General features: G+C 39.2%; 2 protein-coding genes across 2 annotated transcripts in view; one reads left to right on the top strand and one right to left on the bottom strand.

Moving 5' to 3' along the window:
• The window catches only part of ppp4r1l (protein phosphatase 4, regulatory subunit 1-like), a 31,284-nt gene extending 28,474 nt beyond the window's left edge, over nt 1-2,810 (bottom strand). Inside the window, exons 1-2 of the mRNA XM_077013721.1 lie at nt 2,639-2,810; nt 1,182-1,226 (exon numbers count right to left, since the gene is read on the bottom strand). Of these exons, the coding sequence (XP_076869836.1) occupies nt 1,182-1,226; nt 2,639-2,645 (52 nt within the window). The 5' untranslated portion in view covers nt 2,646-2,810. The remainder of the gene's footprint in view (nt 1-1,181; nt 1,227-2,638) is intronic.
• Nucleotides 2,811-3,158: 348 nt separating this feature from the next.
• Nucleotides 3,159-18,027, top strand: part of rab22a (RAB22A, member RAS oncogene family) — a 29,020-nt gene continuing 14,151 nt past the window's right edge. Inside the window, exons 1-5 of the mRNA XM_077013724.1 lie at nt 3,159-3,497; nt 8,224-8,303; nt 8,645-8,726; nt 10,320-10,391; nt 14,908-15,014. Coding sequence (XP_076869839.1) covers nt 3,462-3,497; nt 8,224-8,303; nt 8,645-8,726; nt 10,320-10,391; nt 14,908-15,014 — 377 coding nt within the window. The 5' untranslated portion in view covers nt 3,159-3,461. The remainder of the gene's footprint in view (nt 3,498-8,223; nt 8,304-8,644; nt 8,727-10,319; nt 10,392-14,907; nt 15,015-18,027) is intronic.

Consider the following 18,027-nt stretch of genomic DNA (forward strand, 5'->3'; position numbering starts at 1 on the left):
ACTCTGGGGCAGCCAGACGAAGTGTTCGGTCCTACCATGCCATAAAGAGCAGGACCCACCTGCTGAGAATGTTCCCTTTCCCTCCTCCTCCTGGGAGAATATGGAGTGCCCAGTGAGCAGCACCTAAGAGGCCGTCTGCATGAGGTGTGAAGACCCCTCTGAGGTAGAGGAGGAGATGGAAGAGAGGGAACTGGCGGGTTCGTCTTCCGAGGCTCCCTTCTCTGTGAAGGGGACTGTAAGGGGTTCGATAGCATTCAACCACGGTGTACTCCCCCGGTGGCGCAGAGTAGAACTGTACATACTCCTAATGTGCCTAAAGCAGGTGTGAGAACTGCATGTGCTCCTATGGCCCCGGAAGCTAAGGCGGTTCCATCGGGACACCGAGAAGCGAGGCAAAGCCTGGACTGGGAGGGGCCTCACCCGCAGCAGCAGCGGCCTCCCCGCTTACCGTCCTGCTGCGTGTAGGGCAACTGGTGACCCTATTCATTCATGTGCCTGTGTTTTTGTCCATCCCTGTGTTTTTCCCAATCCCTTTTTGCCTTTTGTTCTTTTTGTGCTAAATGTTCCAGTGTGGTCTAATGTCTTTTCCCCTGTCTTCCCAGGTAGGGTGTGCTAGACTGCCTTCGTGGTGGACTCCTCCTTGCTGGCGGCCCTGGGCCTGCCCATAGGCATGGGTCCGGGGCTTGAGAACTACGCTGGGGGCTCTGGGAGGAGCCACCCCTGGTGAAAGGGTCTGTCACGTTACAGCCTCAGACCCCTCCCTTCGAGTGTGTGTATACGTAGTCTATGTCTATATAGATAGTTCCTGTGGGTGTGGTTGTTTGTAGATGTGTTCACTTGTCTCGTTAGTCTAATGTGTTTCATATGGTGCTCATTATGTGTGGTGTATATACTGTGTGTGGTAGTGTTGTCCTGTGCTTGTCTTTGCGAGTCCACTGTATGTCAGCCTTAAACCAAGCACTACGCAACATCATTTCTTTAATAAACGTACATTTATATGATCACTCCTCACTGCATCCTGCCTCACCCGTTACATCAGGACTTTTAATCTGACACAGCAGAAAAATGGATACATGACAAATGCCATGGCAGAATGGCCTGATCATACTACCATTACAACCTACATAAAAAAATATCTCTTACTGTGGTTTAATAGTTGTCTTTATATGAATTATACTCACAGTCATCTATATCATCATGACCATCTTCATAATACAAAGACAGACCTGCAGACAGACAAAGACAGACCTCACAAATTGTCATATTGTCACAAATTGTCATGTTATGCATCTTTTAAAAACATTTAAGGGGCTCAGACATAATTGACTACTCTTTGTAATCCATGGCCAGGTGTGAGGCACTGCCTCAGTTACAATAAAGCAGATAAAAGGCCTAAAGTTCACTTCAGGTGTGGCATCCCCATTTGTTATCTGATGCTGTTAACTCTCAGAAATTCATAGAGATGTCACTGCCAGTGAAACAAGCCATCATTAAGATAAAAAATAAAAACAAACCCAAAGAGACAGCAGAAACATTAGTAGTGGCCAAATGATCTGGAATATTATTTAAATGTTTTGTGAACTCAAAAACTCCCAAAAGCCCAGAACACCACAGAGTAGTGACCAGATAGTGACCACACGTGACCAGATATTTTCTGCTCACATTTAGCACAATGATTCAAAGACAAAAAATACATTTTCAAGACATACAAGTGAAACCTTCTGCAGTAGCCAAGTAAATCAGTACATTTTCACTATTAGGGCAATAATTAGTTAAAACAAATGAATATGCAACATTTGCATGGATGGACAGTTTGCAAACAATTCTCTGTGCATGGGCATATTTCCAGAACACAGTTTTGGAGGCCACATGAAAAGAAAGCATACACTTCCCATTGCACACGCCGCGAAAGACTGCTGACATGAGAACAAAGTGCGTCCCAGTCTAAGGCATCTGGAGTTGGAGTGCATATAGAAGTGATGTTCTTCTGTCTATCAACCATGAGACGACTCATTTCTTGTTGTCTTATAAAATACGTGCGATGTGTGATTTTGTTAACCCTCCCTCTCGGCCGCAGCACCACAACAAGATGTTTATCATTGTGCTAAGCATATACATGGCACATTGCTAGTTATCTCGCAAAACCCATATGGGGTTTTTCTTTTTTTGGGGTGGGGGGTAAATATACACCTACAAGTTATCAAAATGTTGCACATGCGATTTGATGAATAAATATGTTGACCAGCTAAAGGACATAGCTGGGACAGAGTTAGCCAACGTTAGCCAGCTAGCTAACTAATGTTTGATGTTTTTCCACATACAGGCAATGCACAGTCCAGGTTAATAGGTTGTATTGGACATCAAATAATTGTAAATCAGATACAGGGTTATATGTTGAATATATAAAGATACAATAATCCAAAATGAGTGTGACATGAGATAATTCAGACCAATGCTGTCACAGCTGAACCACGGCTGGCTAAGTTAGCTCACTACTCCCGGACCCGTAGACAATAATGTATAATCACATGTTCACCATAACATACAAATTATTTAATTAAGATATGTTACTACATATTAATTATCTGTAATTACACTGCAATCTTGTAAATAACTTATTTTAATTAGTTCACGTTACCTGCCATCTTGATTTACAGTTTTACAGCAGAGCTGTCAGTCTGTTCGCAGTTTACACCACTTCCTGAAAATACTTCCTGGTACATTTGTTTGGACAATACTGTGACAGACTTTATGCATTAAAAAGCCAACCAATATTAAAACTCAAATTTCAGAAATCACATAAGGAATATATTATTTACAATTCGATATTTTTATGGACAATTAAAACAATGAATATCACGTGCAGAGTTGCCAGGTTCGCGGTTTTCACGCCAAATTGGGCTTGTTTGAAAATCCAGCAGCGGTTTTTTGGGCTACTTTTGAGTTGGGCTACCGCGGGAGTTTCAAGTCAACACTAAGAATCGATCGCGATATAATATTTAATTTGTCTCCATTTTACACTCGCCACCCCCCAAGATCAAATCTCACGCCAAGTGATCTTGAAGAGCAACCCTGCACACACATGCTTTGGGCTGGTGTAGGCTGCTGAGGGGCGGGACCTGGCAACCCTGATCACGTGACATATCGCTCATAATTCAAGATGGCGCCTGAAGAGTTTCTAACAACAACCAGCTAGTCACCAGAGTTAGCAGCAGCAGCTAGTTACCAGAGTTGCTTCACATTTGGATGTTCTTCGATTGCTTAATAAACTTCATGCGCGTCCTGTTGTCTCGTCTGGGACACATTCTCAAATGTACTAGAAAACTACAACTGCGGAATGTAGCGTTCTTGCCAGGTAGCTAACTAGGCAGCTAGCGAACGCCAGGTAGTAAAAGTAGCTCGTTGTTCGCGTTTATTAAACTGTCTGGAATGTTTAGGAACGTTTTATTATTTTGGAGATCATGTCACTCAGAGAGTTGAAAGTCTGCCTTCTTGGGGTAAGATATATTTAACGATACTTATTCTGACACAGTCTTGTAATGGTAATAATCATTGGAAGAATTATATTCAGAGAACATGAGTTAGTTAGCTAGCCAGGATATCTAACTAGTGCTTGTGTATTGATGACATCTAACTGAACTGAAGGAGGTAGTCGCTGTGTTTCCGCTTACTCTGCAAGCAGCCTGTGGTGAAAGGTGTGTCGAACTGTACAAAAGTTGGGGATTTAAAGTTTTGATATTTATTTCGGTAAAATGATACTTGCATTGCCAGTTTGTAACAACTCACTCTGCATATTAGACTGTCCCTTAATTTTCTCTTCCATTAAAGAGATGTTGTGTCCTCCAGATTTAAAGAAATTAAACACAAATGTAGCCGCAACAGCTTGGGGGTTCACACACGAATAGGCATCTTTGGCCAAAAGAAACTGTTTCATAAAAACATCTATGTGCAAAAAAGGTTCAGTTGAGGCACTAAAGGCCCAAAAGGATCAAAATTAATTGTATTGACAAAATTAGAACTAAATCACGTGCTGAGATTAGTGTGTGTTTGTGTGGTATTTCATGTGAGCAATACTTTTCAGTCAGTTCCAGTATTTGGCCAGTAGATGGAGCCCAAGTACTACCTAGGGTCAGTGTTCTCAAGTCTCACGCATTGAGCGTGTGACACACGCATTTGACGGTCTTCACACGCCACACTTCCGATTTCACACGACGAAAATAAAAATCTAGTTTATTATCTGATCCATATCTATGTCGCCCTCCACTGGTGATCGATCGCGATATACAACTTACGTTATTTGCTAAAAGGATAAAGATGGCTGTAGTTAACACTTACTTTAAGAAAAAGGAAGAGCACAGGGTAACGTATAAGAGTGGGGGAAGATGCACACAGGTCGATTATATACTCTGTAGGAGACAAAACCTGAAAGAGGTTAGTGATTGCAAGGTGTTACCAGGGGAGAGTATAGCTAAACAGCATAGGATGGTGATATGTAGGATGGTTTTGAAGAAGAGGAAGAGAGTGAGAGCGGAACCTAAGATCAGGTGGTGGAAGTTAAAGGATGAGGACTGTGGTGTAAAATTCAGGGATGAGGTGAGGCAGGTACTGGGTAATGGTGGTGGTGTTCTGGATACCTGGGATGAGACTTCAAATGCAGTGAGGGATGTGGCTAGGAAGGTACTTGGTGTGACCTCAGGACAGAGGAAGATAGACAAGGAGTTGTGGTGGTGGAATGAGGAAGTTCAGGAAAGTTTGAGAGGAAAGCGGTTGGCTAAAAAGAATTGGGATTTTCAGCGAGATGAAGAAAGTAGACAGAGGTACAAGGAGATGTGTCGTAAGGCAAAGAGAGCAGTGGCAGAAGCTAAAGAGAAGGCATATAGCAAGCTGTATGAAAAGTTGGACACTAAGGAAGGGGAAAAGGATCTGTACAGATTGGCCAGACAGAGAAACCAGGATGTGCAGCAGGTTATGATGATAAAGGATAAAGGTGGAAATGTGTTGTCTGGTGAGGAGAGTGTCTTGGGAAGGTGGAAGGAGTATTTTGAGGAACTGATGAATCAAGAGAATGAAAGAGAAAGAAGGCTAGAAGAGGTAGAGGTTGTGAATCAGGAAGTGCCCCAGGTGAGCAAGGAGGAAGTAAGGGCTGCAATTTGGAGAATGAAGTGTGGTAAGGCAGTTGGACCGGATGATATTCCAGTGGAGGCATGGAAATGTTTGGGAGAGACAGCAGTGGAGTTTTTGACTGGGTTATTTAACAGAATCTTGGAAGGTCAGAAGATGCCTGAGGAGTGGAGACTAAGCATAATGGTGCCGATTTTCAAGAATAAGGGCGATGTTCAGAGCTGTAGTAATTACAGGGGAATAAAGTTGATCAGTCACAGCCTGAAAATCTGGGAAAGAGTAGTGGAAGCTAGGCTTAGAGGAGAGGTAGAGATCTGTGAGCAGCAGTATGGTTTCATGCCAGCTAAGTGCACCACAGATGCTATGTTTGCTTTGAGAGTGTTAATGGAGAAGTATAGGGAAGGACAGAAGGAGTTACATTGTGTGTTTGTTGACTTGGAGAAAGCTTTTTATAGAGTACCGAGACAGGAGCTGTGGTATTGTATGAGGAAGTCAGGAGTAGCAGAAAAGTATGTGAGGGTAGTGCAGGATATGTATGAGAACAGTGTGACAGCAGTGAGATGTGCGGTAGGAATGACAGATGGGTTTAAAGTTGGGGTAGGACTACATCAGGGATCAGCCCCGAGTCCCTTGCTGTTCGTAATTGTCATGGACAGACTGACGGATGAGGTTTGGCAGGAGTCCCCTTGGACTATGATGTTTGCTGATGACATTGTGGTCTGTAGTGAGAGTAGGGAGCAGGTGGAGGTGAGCTTGGAAAGATGGAGATATGCTTTGGAGAGCAGGGGAATGAAAGTGAGCAGGAGTAAAACAGAGTACAACAGAGTACATGTGTGTGAATGAGAGGGCAGACGGTGGACAGGTCCAGTTACAAGGAATTGATTTGGTGAAGGTTGATGAGTTTACCTACTTAGGGTCGAGGGTACAGAGTAATGGAGGAAGTGAAAGAGAGATAAAGAAGAGAGTGCAGGCAGGGTGGTGTGGATGGCATAAAGTGTCTGGGGTGATCTGTGAGAGAAGGGTGTCGGCTAGAATGAAAGAAACGATCTATAGGACAGTAGTGAGACCTGCTATGTTGTATGGACTGGAGACAGTGGCACTGACAAAGAGACAGGTGAGGGAGGTGGAGGTGTCTGAGATGAAGATGTTGAGATTCTTATTTGGAGTGACGAGGAAGGATAGGATCAGAAATGAGTTTATTAGAGGATCAGCACATGTAGCATGTTTTGGAGATAAAGTTAGAGAAGCAAGATTGAGATGGTTTGGACATGTACAGAGGAGAGAGGAGAGGTATATTGGTAGGAGGGTCTTGAGGATGAAGCTTCCAGGCAAGGGGAGAGGTAGACCTAAGAGGAGGTTTATGGATGCAGTGGTAGGGGATATGAGAGTGGCTGGTGTGTCAGTGGAGGACACTCAGGACAGGGCCAGATGAAGGAGTTTGATCCACTGATGGCGACCCCTAAATGGGAATTGCCGAAAGAAGATGTTGATGGAGCCCAAGTACTACCATTCTGATATTACTGTGACAAAAACCACATTTTAGTGAATTAAAAGGTTCATTTCTACTCAGGGCGTGCACTTTTTGTTATGAGATGTTATTTCAAAGTTTTTTTACCTCGTTGATCTGAATCATACAAAACCATTTACGTGTCTGTATTCTGCAGGATTGCAGCACGAGTTTACCAATTACTATTTACCAATAGTCAGTAAGAGGTAATGTACAATCATCCAAGCAACGAAAATCACTCAACCCCCTTTAAAAATATTTTAACCTAAAAATATTGTCATCCTAAAATAGACCTGGTTCTAGTAGCTTTCATAGCCAGAAGATTCCAAATCAACAACCTAAATTTAAATACGAAGCCCTGAAAAATCTCATCAATAACATTTAACTAAAACGTGTATAATTCTCTATTTTTTTAAAATGCCATATTACATTTTTATACATACCAGATGGTTTAGGCATACATGGTTATTTGTGTGGGTTATAAATAATGAATGTACAGTATACTGGTACTTATTTACTATATGTCAAAAGCCTTGTTGTTTTTAAAAGTTTTTTGTTTGCCTTCTGTATTGTTTGTTGGTGTTGAATTGAGATAATTAGGAATGATGTAAATCATTTGTTGGACTTTTGAGGTTTGAGGCTTCATGGGTGCTTCAGGTTTTAGTTATATACTAAGGATGCACCGAAATGAAAATTCTTAGCCGAAACCGAAAATGAGGAAACCAAAGCCGAAAACCGAAACACCGAAATACATTATGCCAATTATTAGTAACATTGGATTTATGGCTAACCTCACTAAAATCAAGGCATTGCTATTCAAAGAATAAATCAACTACAAAATTTGATTTGAAAATATTTATTTAGCACTGACATTACAGTAATGCATATTATAAAATAAAATTAGTGGTGGGCCGTTAACGGCGATAACGCTGACAATGGCCGACCACTAATTAAATTTAACTCGCTTGCAGACCGTTTTTATCTGAGAGGATAAATATATGTATTTTATACAAGTTAAATTTAATTATAACTGACTGGCCTGAAAGATAAATATAAATTCTCTCATAAAAACGTGACGTGAGTTGCAACAACATAAACAGCTCAGGTAAACACACTTCTAAGAAATGTTGTCTGCTCGGCAAAACATAACGGGGCTCAATGTGCTCTATTAGCTTACGAAATCCCACATCCTCTACGACAGAGAACGGCTGATCGTCTAAGGCAACGAGTTCCATCATTTTTGGTGTAATGTCCTTTGCCTTGGCGCCATCACTGGAAAACTTTTTTGCTAGCTTTATCCAAATAAACATGTGCAGGTGGCGATTTTTGCTTGCGTCATCACAGCACATTGTTTCGGCCGTGTTGTTTCAGTGATGAAAGTATTTCGGCCGAAAACCGAAAATGCAAATTTAAGCCATTTCGGCCGAAAATTTTCGGTGGCCGAATTTTCGGTGCATCCCTATTATATACCTTATAAAGGTATAACATATCAATATAGAAACTGTAAAAACATGATGAAAAGTACACATGTTGGATGTTGATTGGTCATTTTATGTATTGCTTTGTTTAGTTGACCCTATTACACTTTCTCTTAGGACACGGGGGTTGGAAAGTCGAGTATTGTGTGGAGATTCGTGGAGGATAGCTTTGATCCCAACATTAATCCCACAATTGGGTAACATCATTGGAAACTTCATTCACTTAGTGGTTGTGCTAAGTATTATTCTATGATAACCAAATAGCTTTGCTTTTCTGTTTTGATAAAATTGCATTGTATATATCATTGTATATATCAGATGCTAGAAATAATAATAATACTTTAAGAATTTTGTGTATTGCAAAATGGTTTGAACTAAAATATTATGCCTTTTAAGATTTGTGCTTGCTCTAGGTTGTCAAACCTTTAAAAAAGGTTACCTGAGGAAATGCCTTGTTCTAGAGTGCCTCTGTGACTAACTTTTATATCGGTTCTATGGGTTAGCAGAATGCTGTACTACTTTCATGTCTAATTTGCAGGGCATCATTTATGACGAAGACGGTACAGTACCAAAACGAGCTTCATAAATTCCTCATCTGGGACACTGCAGGACAAGAGAGGGTAATCATATCAAGCTCATTAAAATACCACTCTAAACAATCATATACTGGAGACATATTCATACTTTTCCTTTCCAGCAGTGTAGTCAAATTCTTTGTTCATGACAGGGGGCAGTGTTTCTCTGTTTTAATCTCTTTTTCTTGGGTGTAGCTGCCCAATACCACTTCTGAAATATCACCCCATTGCTCATGTAATGCTTCTCCTATTTGTGTCCATCTCACCCTCTTTACTCTCTCCTCTTACTCATGTTAATATAAAGCATATGCAGTCAATGTATACATATTCACTTTTTATTCATATTCACAAACTTTGTGAGAATTTAAACACTGCTCAGAAATCTAAGGAATTCCAGAATGTACATCTTTTAATTACATGATCAAGGTGTGTTGGGATATGTGCCTTTATATCACCTAAGATTGTATTGATATGTGCCATATAGTACCTAAGTATCCCCATGAAGGCTTGGTTAAGTTACTATTAGCCATGTCTTCCATCTCTTTAGACTGTTCTGCTGACTAGCTGTCAGACAGAGGTCTACTTGCAGTTTTCCAATTATAATGACTGGATATAGACACAAAGAGAGGTCTGTATAATGTATTGTGCAATTCCTTCAGGGATTAGTTGGTAAGCTTATAGATTATGTTTAAAATGTGGTTGGTTAAGGTGCAAGTGTAAAGTGTATTACTATGGACAGTTCCTATATAAACTAGACACAAAATATAAAGAATGTTGGATTATGAGTTTATATTAGGACAAGGCCTCATCTCAGGCTGCTCAGGAAGCCTTGAACAAATATATAGGTGTGTTAAAACTGTGCTTTAACTGTAGAGGGCAGTAGTGGTCCTTGTCTGCATTAAATACTTTAGGTCTATTAGACTTGAAAATGAATTACAGGCTTGTAGATCTTTGTGGCTGGAGCTGGACACTTGTGTTGGTTTTCTTTCTATTGTAGGTGTGATGACATCATTATTTTTATTTATATTTCAATAATAGTCACACCCCACAAACTGTCAAACATCTATGTTGCACCTACTCACTTGCCACTTTGTTGGGTAACTTTGAAGTGTATTGTAGGAATTAATGTATAGACTGTAGCCCATCTATTGCTGCACATGTAAACCGTACACCCATGACCCTCTTCATTACCATTTGGATGCTAAGATTGCTTCTGTATGTTACTTCACTTTTTGAAGTCACAGAACAAGGTACTGTAGTTATTAACCAGACCATCTGGCACATTGTGGTCAGTTTTAGCTGAATGTAAAATGTATGTGCGTGGTTAGAACCTACAGAAAGCATTCACTATGGTCTTTTCTTGTATGCCCGTTTACAATTTTTTAAGTGTTCTCTTTATTCATTATTTATTTATTTCAGGATCGAGATTTAAAAGTAAGATGTGAAGATGTGTCCATTATGAGGATTCAAACTGCTTTATTCACATTGGATTTATCTTTCTACTGATGGCTCTCATATGTTTGTGGCTGCACTCCATTAGCAGCCATGGCTTTTTCTGCTGATCACAAATAAATCTTTGTCCTTCTCTCTCTCTCTCTCTCTCTCTCTCTCTCTCTCCATATATATATCCACCCATAGTTCCGTGCCCTTGCCCCAATGTACTACAGAGGCTCAGCTGCCGCCATCATTGTATATGACATCACTAAAGAGGTACCAAATCATTTCTTGACCATCTTTGTAATGACTATACTGCTGAAGACCCATCCTAAGTGTACATACAGTGTTCCAGTAGGTCATGGAATTTCTGCAGTATCATGGTATTTTAAAGGTTTAATCCAGACATGAAACGTTAAGTTGTGGAATATCAGGGCTTTTTCTGTAGGACCTTTAAATATTGTTATTGTTTATCTAAATGTTATATTTTTACATTTCCCATTTCTTACAAACGTTATGGTTACTTGATTTTTTTTTTTGCGTACATTTAACAAAGCTGGCCTGTTTTTCCAATCATATTATTATTGTAGTCTTATGGTGAACATCAACACCTATAATCACTTTCAGATTCAGAGTCAGAGTACCCATTTATAATTCCACTGATTTTAATGCAGTTGTATCAGAATGGTGTATATTTTTTCAGAATAATATTGAAATTAATAATATTCATTGTGACATCACAGTGTGGTAGTATTGTATGCAAAGAGCTGGTGTGGCTTTTCATTTCAAACAAATGAGCAGTTAAGATTAAAAACTCAATGTAATTTCTTTGAGTTATGAAATGTAACTTAAATGTGCATTCCATGTATAGTTTAAATGTTAAAGTGGAACATCATGAGGGACAATACAATATTATTGTGAGAATAAAAGAAATATACTAGATTATATACTAGAATATATGGAGGCCCTGCTCACTAAGGCCCACACTACATTCCCCCTTACACAATCCCCAGATAGCTACACCCCAGAAAGGTTAAAAGCTAGATGATAAAATGACTGACAGTAGCACAGTGCGGCAAACTCGTACGTCAAACAATCGTGTAATTAAAACTATGGGAAAACCAGCAGAAGAACCATAAAACCATGCACTGGTTTCCAATGGGGCTTAACTCACCCAACACCACACACAAAATAAACCAAAAACAAAGCAAGCAAATAAATAAAGAAATAAACACACTGTATTGCCATTTGTGAAAGAATGGGTCGCTCTCAGGAACTCCAGAATTCCAGCATGGAACTATGATAGGATGCCACCTGTGCAACAAATTTCCTCGCTCCTAAATATTAGCTAAATGGCTAGCTAGAAGCAGCTTCTGTGCAAAAATCATGTAATTGATTCATTATAAAATAGTCATGATTTCGTTTTTTACTTTTGCCTACATTAACTGTCCATTAGTAAATGTTTATACATTTCCGGGTGTGAATAATATAGTATAGATGAGTGGATATGTTTTGGCCATGCTGAACACTGCTCTGCCAGTTTTTCCCCCACTTGCACACATGAATCTTGACATTTTAATACTCCATGAAGCTTGATATCTAATAAAAAAAATCATTAATCAGTGAAATTTTATCTCATTCCCTCCGACTTTTATGTCAAATCATCAAATAATTCCAGTCATGCCAGTTATGTCAGTCATGCCAGTCATGTAATGCCAGGCTTTGCAGACTACATTCATACTTTGAATACACAGACAGTCATGTTAGGTGTGCAAGGAGTGAATTAACAAAGCATAGTCTCTGGCTCCCTCAATCTCTCTCTGTCGGTAATATACAGGCCCAATCATGTATAGACGCATGCAGGCCTTCCTATATTGTTCACATAGATGCAGCCCTAGCCAGATGTGCTATTTCTGTGTCTCCCTTTCTGACACACGCAGATGTCATCACACATGTCTGTAGAGCACACACTGGCCAAACCCAAACAGCTTCTTTTCACTTTTAGGTCTAAAGGACCTTTTGGCTTTCCTTTTGCCTATTGAGGCCAAAATGCCTATTCGTGTGTGAACCCGCCAATCGCCGCTTGCGGCTATATTTGATGCTTGTTATTGTTTGATTTTGATTTAAATGACTGATATGACTGGCATGACTGGACTGACATGACTGACATGACTGGCATGTCTGATATGACTGATACGACTGACATCACTGGCATGACTGACATATACTATACATATACTATAGATATGCATACCAACTATACATACATTTAGGTAGAAGTGTGTATGTGTGGTAGTGTATGTACTCAAACTATGACAACATATACTAATACATATACATACATAAGCATACATAGAAACTATACATACATATAGGTATAAAGGTGTGTGTGTGTGTGTGTGTGTGTGTGTGTGTGTGTGTGTGTGTGTGTGTGTGTGTGTGTGTGTGTGTTTGTGTGTGTCTTATAAAAAAGAAGCCAAATATTAGTTTGTATGAGAATGTGTTAGTCACTGAGATATGGGTGGGTATGGCTAGGGAAGTGTCATTGTGAATGCTATAGGAAGGCCTGCTTGCGCCTGTATATGTGTGTGCCTGGTTAATAGACACAGAGAGATCTAGGTAGCCAGAGCAATGTTTACTTAGGGCACAGAGATGGGAGGGGGAATGTGGGTGAGAGTGTGAGAGAGACTAAGAGTGTGAGTTTCAGCTTGCGTGCGTGTGAGAAGGAGAAGGTGACAGAGGGACTTTAACATGCATTTTTATGCATTGTATATAATATTGCACTGTAGAGCCATACGATAACCAATTTAGATGAAACTTGACAAATTTGTTCAGCATGGGATTCTGAATGGGCTTGTGCATTTTGGTCAGAATTGGATAAAATATGAAAGAGCTTCAAAAATATAAATATTGTATGTATCGATGCTGTCCATTAAAAAATATTTAGCAGGTATAAGTGGCCTAAGATCCAAAATCTTTGGATTGTTTTTTGATTTCACACTCTGTAGAGTATTATAAGACTTTGCTTGACATGATAGTATGAAAATCCTAGGAGCAGTATGAAAAGTGATGATTTCAAACTATTATTAACTGTAAATAAACTGTGCATTTTTTAATAGGACATGTAATGGGAAAGAGAAGAAGAAGAAGAAGAAGAAAGAAAAATCCTAACAATTACAATAAGAAACATACTCAGATGTGCAACATTTTAACAATCACTCACATAAAAACAAAAACATCAGATACCTGTATCTGGACTTCACCCACATGTAGCACATGTACGGACATTCACCACTCCTGCTCAATTTATTGTAACACATTTACTCTGCACCGCTTACATAAAATATTTGAAGGCTTCCTGGATTTTTTGTTGAAAAAAAAATCCACTGCATCCCTGGCAGTGAACCAAATGCTAATTAGCAAATTTCTCCAGACTTTTAAAACAGAGCTACATGCCTTTTTTCCTTCCATTGCCTTACATCAATATCTGTCTTAGGGAGATTATATTAGATTATATTATTGCCTTGGTGATCAGCTTCTTGGTTTCTCAGCTGTAGTGTACTCGCCCACAATCTTTGTGTCTGTGGGAGGCTGTCTGTACTGTCTGTTCTATCTGTACTAGGTGTACTATCTGTACTATGTGTACCCTTTCACCCCCTCCTCTCTACTTAAAGCCAATATGCATTGGAGACAATAGTGATTACAACATGCTTATTGGTTTTTTTGACCAATAAATAAATCTATGCACAAAGTTAGCTTGTTTAGCTTTTTCTGCAGCTTCTTTTTCAAAATTTCCAGCCCACCTTAAAGCCATAAAATAATATTCTTTATGAATTTAGAGGAGAGTGCTTGTTTGGGTATTTTTCTACCTTTATGGATCAGTTTCTGTTGTAACGTGGCTCGCGCCACGGAGCGAGGAGACGGACACAAATGCAGAGATGAGCGAGATTTAATACAGGGAATACCAAAACTGGCCATTCTAGAGTCTGTTGGGGCCTTAGGTAAAAAGGTATGCCCCCCCCCCCCCCCCCCCCCCTTATTGAGTTCAGGTCTCATAACATCATTGCAAACTTTGCCATTTCCACTGTGATAGTTTTAATTTTGTCAAACCTTGGGAGCCTCACGGAGGACGGAAAGTAGTGGTCTCTGTTTTTTAGTAGGCCTATCTGTGATTAATGCTAGGGTGTTGCAGAGGTCTACTCTAACTTGTATGGTAATGTGATATTACATAATGCATAACTAATGGATCCCAGTGGGATTTTTAGAAAATCTAACAATTAAGCTAAAGTGTTATGAATTAACTGTTTAACTTGACTATTGTACCTTAACTAAAATTCAGTTTTAGTTTCATTGTGAACTGACCCATCAATGCATAGGCTACTCCTAACAGCTGTTTCAGGGTTTCTTCTCCCAACTGAGCCACTGTCACTCAAACAGCTGATGTATATTATTGTATATATTTGGTTGAACTTAAATCTAAAAATTCTTCTCTACAGATTTTTTCAGTTGTATTGATTTCAAGTATTTTATTGTTAATGTCAAAAAGAGAAACTAATCCAACACTCATGAATTAAGCAAGAAAATTCACACTAATCACACATTGCTCTTGTGGAAATCTAATCACATAACAAAAAATAGTAAGTGACCTAGTCAAATGTGCTTTCAATGAGTAAATTATAATAAATAATCACTTGTTTGACTCTGGGGACAATTGAAATTTAAAGGACACACCTGATTTTCACACAACTGTAAAATTCTCTACTCAACACATCTCTCACTCTCCCTCTCTAAGGAATCCTTCCAGACCCTGAAGAATTGGGTAAAGGAACTTCGCCAACATGGACCTCCCAACATAGTGGTTGCTATCGCTGGCAACAAGTGTGATCTCTCTGATGCCAGGTTATTCTTATACCTCATTCCTTTTCTCTCTGGAATGCAGTTTTTATTTGTGATCAGATGAAAATATTCTACAGACCTCAGCTCTGTTCAGTAAAAATATGCAAATCATCACCTCAAATTCCTTTTTGAACACCCATGACTCATGTTTTCCAGTTTGAATAGCTTCACTCCTTCAGCAGAGCCAGCAACGTCTTCATTCACTGTTGCTTTGTTTGGAAGATCTAGAGGTTTATCAGTGTGGTCATATTTTTCTTTCTCAAAACAATAACCAGGAAAAGGTGAACGAGAAAAGGAGCAACTGCAGTTGTATCACAAATGTTCAGACCAGACGCTAAATATAAAAGCAATTCTCCAAAAGAATATGCCCCCGTTTTATACACTGGGATGATGGGCAGCACAGCATAGACAAAACAGTGCTCTAATACCAAATGCAGTCACTATTAAAAGATTGTTTAAAGCAGTAACAATATGACTGTGTTTATCACACCACAGTTAAAATATGGCATTAACCATTCAGCCAAATTTGCATGATGATAAATTGGCAAGTATATAAAATTAGATTGCAAAAATCATTTAAAAATAAGCAGTATTCTCTGTCCCAAAATACTGGGGCAATGTTCATTGAAAGCACTTAAACCGTCGGTTTACTAATCCTTTAAAGTAGATATAATTTATTTTACATCCAATTATTAATCAGTTGCATTTTCAAATCAAACCAGAATCACAATATTTAGTTCTAAACAAAAAGTAATTAATGGTTTGAATTCTTTTGAGATATTGGCAACAACCACAATTTGAATGATAACACAGACAACTTGGTGAAAATAAATGGCCCATTTATTTAAAACCAATTAAGACACAACCAGAATCAACAACAAGGATCAGTATATTTACAGGAAAGATTAACCCTAGGGGAGGAGAGTAAATGTGTATGTGTGCACACTTGTGCAAGCATGTATTCTTGAGGAGGTGGGGATTTGTAAGCAACTATGGCACCAACTTTTAAAAGTAGAGCATTGTAGCTGTGTGTTAATGAGTGCAGTTGGTTTATTCAACGTGGTCGTAGAACAAAGGGTGATGGTGCTGGCTTAATAACTAAAAAAATTGAGTGCTGCATGTAAATCTGGGGAAGACGAGATAATCATGATAGTTATCATAAAATCTTTATGAAGATTATGTAAACAAAGTAGAACAAGCACAAATACATTCCAAATGACTTAACTACAAACTTAGTTAAGCCTACAGTTAAAATGTCTATGCCCTTTTGGTAAACAATGCCAGACAGTTAAACTCTCATGTGTTGAGGATTTTGGATGGTTTTGTTGTTCGCCGAGTTCTTCTGGAAATACCACAGGTTCCTTGTTGATGAAATATGAAGTCGTACATGTGTTGTTGACAATTGTCCTTCTGGCTATGAAATCCAGGAACATGAGTCTTGACCACGGTGTAACAACAGGGAATTGATCGCCTTTATTTCAGTCCACGTGGCCATGTTAGCAGGCTTGATGGAAATAATTCTATTTCTATGGTAACGATCAGTCGATTGTTTGGATTCCACAGGTACTTATCAAGAATTATGACTTTTAGCTGTTTGCTCCAAACGTTTGCATGCTCTAAATGGAGAAAACCAGAAAGAGAGATGGTGGAGCCTGTCTTAAAAAGTGTAACCTTGGTGAAGGGCAAACCAGAGAGAGAGATGGAGATAGATAGAGAGAGAGAGAGGGAGACTGCTAATCAAGGTATTAAAATACCTGAATTCCACATGCTTTAGACACACCCTCTTTCTTCCGTGGAAGCAAGCTTGTTCTATGTATTGCTGGTGGAGCTGCCAGCTGCTGGTTTGGCATGGTACCTAGACCCAGTTGTAGGAAACCAGGGTATATACAGAGATTCTTAAGTTGAATTTAATACCTTTTTAGTACCTACAAAATATTTTTTAATACCAGCATGACTTAAAGCGGCTACTGAAGTGACCTCTCGGTTGTTGCTAACCACTGACCTAAGCCTATCTATATATATATATATATATATATATATATATATATATATATATATATATATATATATATATATATATATATATATATATATATGCTTAATTAATTACCATATTGACTTAATAAGCAAACAGAGCACAATTTCAATCAGTGGGGAACTGTCAGGGCCCCCTACGCCCTCCTAAAATATTCTTAAAACATAAATATATATAATATAATTTATCCATTTTTATTTTATCTATTTAGTTTTGACAATCGACATCTATTACAAAAATATAAGCAAATAAATTATTCAACCGTGTCTATTCAATCTGTGTTGGAAGGAGGGGTTATGTTAAGTGGAAGCCTGTGAGCCTGTCTCCCCCCCTTATCAGGACTGTGATACCTTCGCAGAATGTTGGTGGTTGGTGGGCCCACTGTTCATTTACAGAGGGCCAGGCAGTTATAATTCAGCGCAATACCAGTTTCAAATGACAGTAAAATTGACCAATCATATCTTCCCTCTTAGTGGGCGGGCTTAATTGTATGATTATTTCCGCCCGCTGTGGCGACGCTAACTAGCGTTAGCGTACCACCGCTAGCTAGTTTTGATTCATTCCTTTGATGCCCTCGTGCGCGTTGTTTACATATTCCGCTTCCAAGGAACACTGAGCTGTGAACCTTATTTTGCTTAAGAAGTTATCTAGTACAGATGTTCTTGTTTATTGCGTGTCTAAAGCTGTACTGTCGTCTCAATTTTGGGGGGGGGGGGGGGGGGGGGGGGGGGGGATGGGAGCGGGCCCAGGTTTAATGGTTATGGTTCGCTACTGATAGATAGATATAGATATAGACTTGATATATATACACTGCTCAAAAAAATAAAGGGAACACTTAAACAACACAATATAACTCCAAGTCAACCACACTTCCGTGAAACCAACCTGTTCAATCAATCAATCAATCAAAGTTTATTTGTATAGCGCTTTTAACAACTTAAGTGGTCGCAAAGCAGCTTTACAGGGTTTACAAGGTTAACA

This window comes from Brachyhypopomus gauderio, chromosome 8, assembly GCF_052324685.1.
Source record: "Brachyhypopomus gauderio isolate BG-103 chromosome 8, BGAUD_0.2, whole genome shotgun sequence".
Taxonomy (NCBI): Eukaryota; Metazoa; Chordata; class Actinopteri; order Gymnotiformes; family Hypopomidae; genus Brachyhypopomus; species Brachyhypopomus gauderio.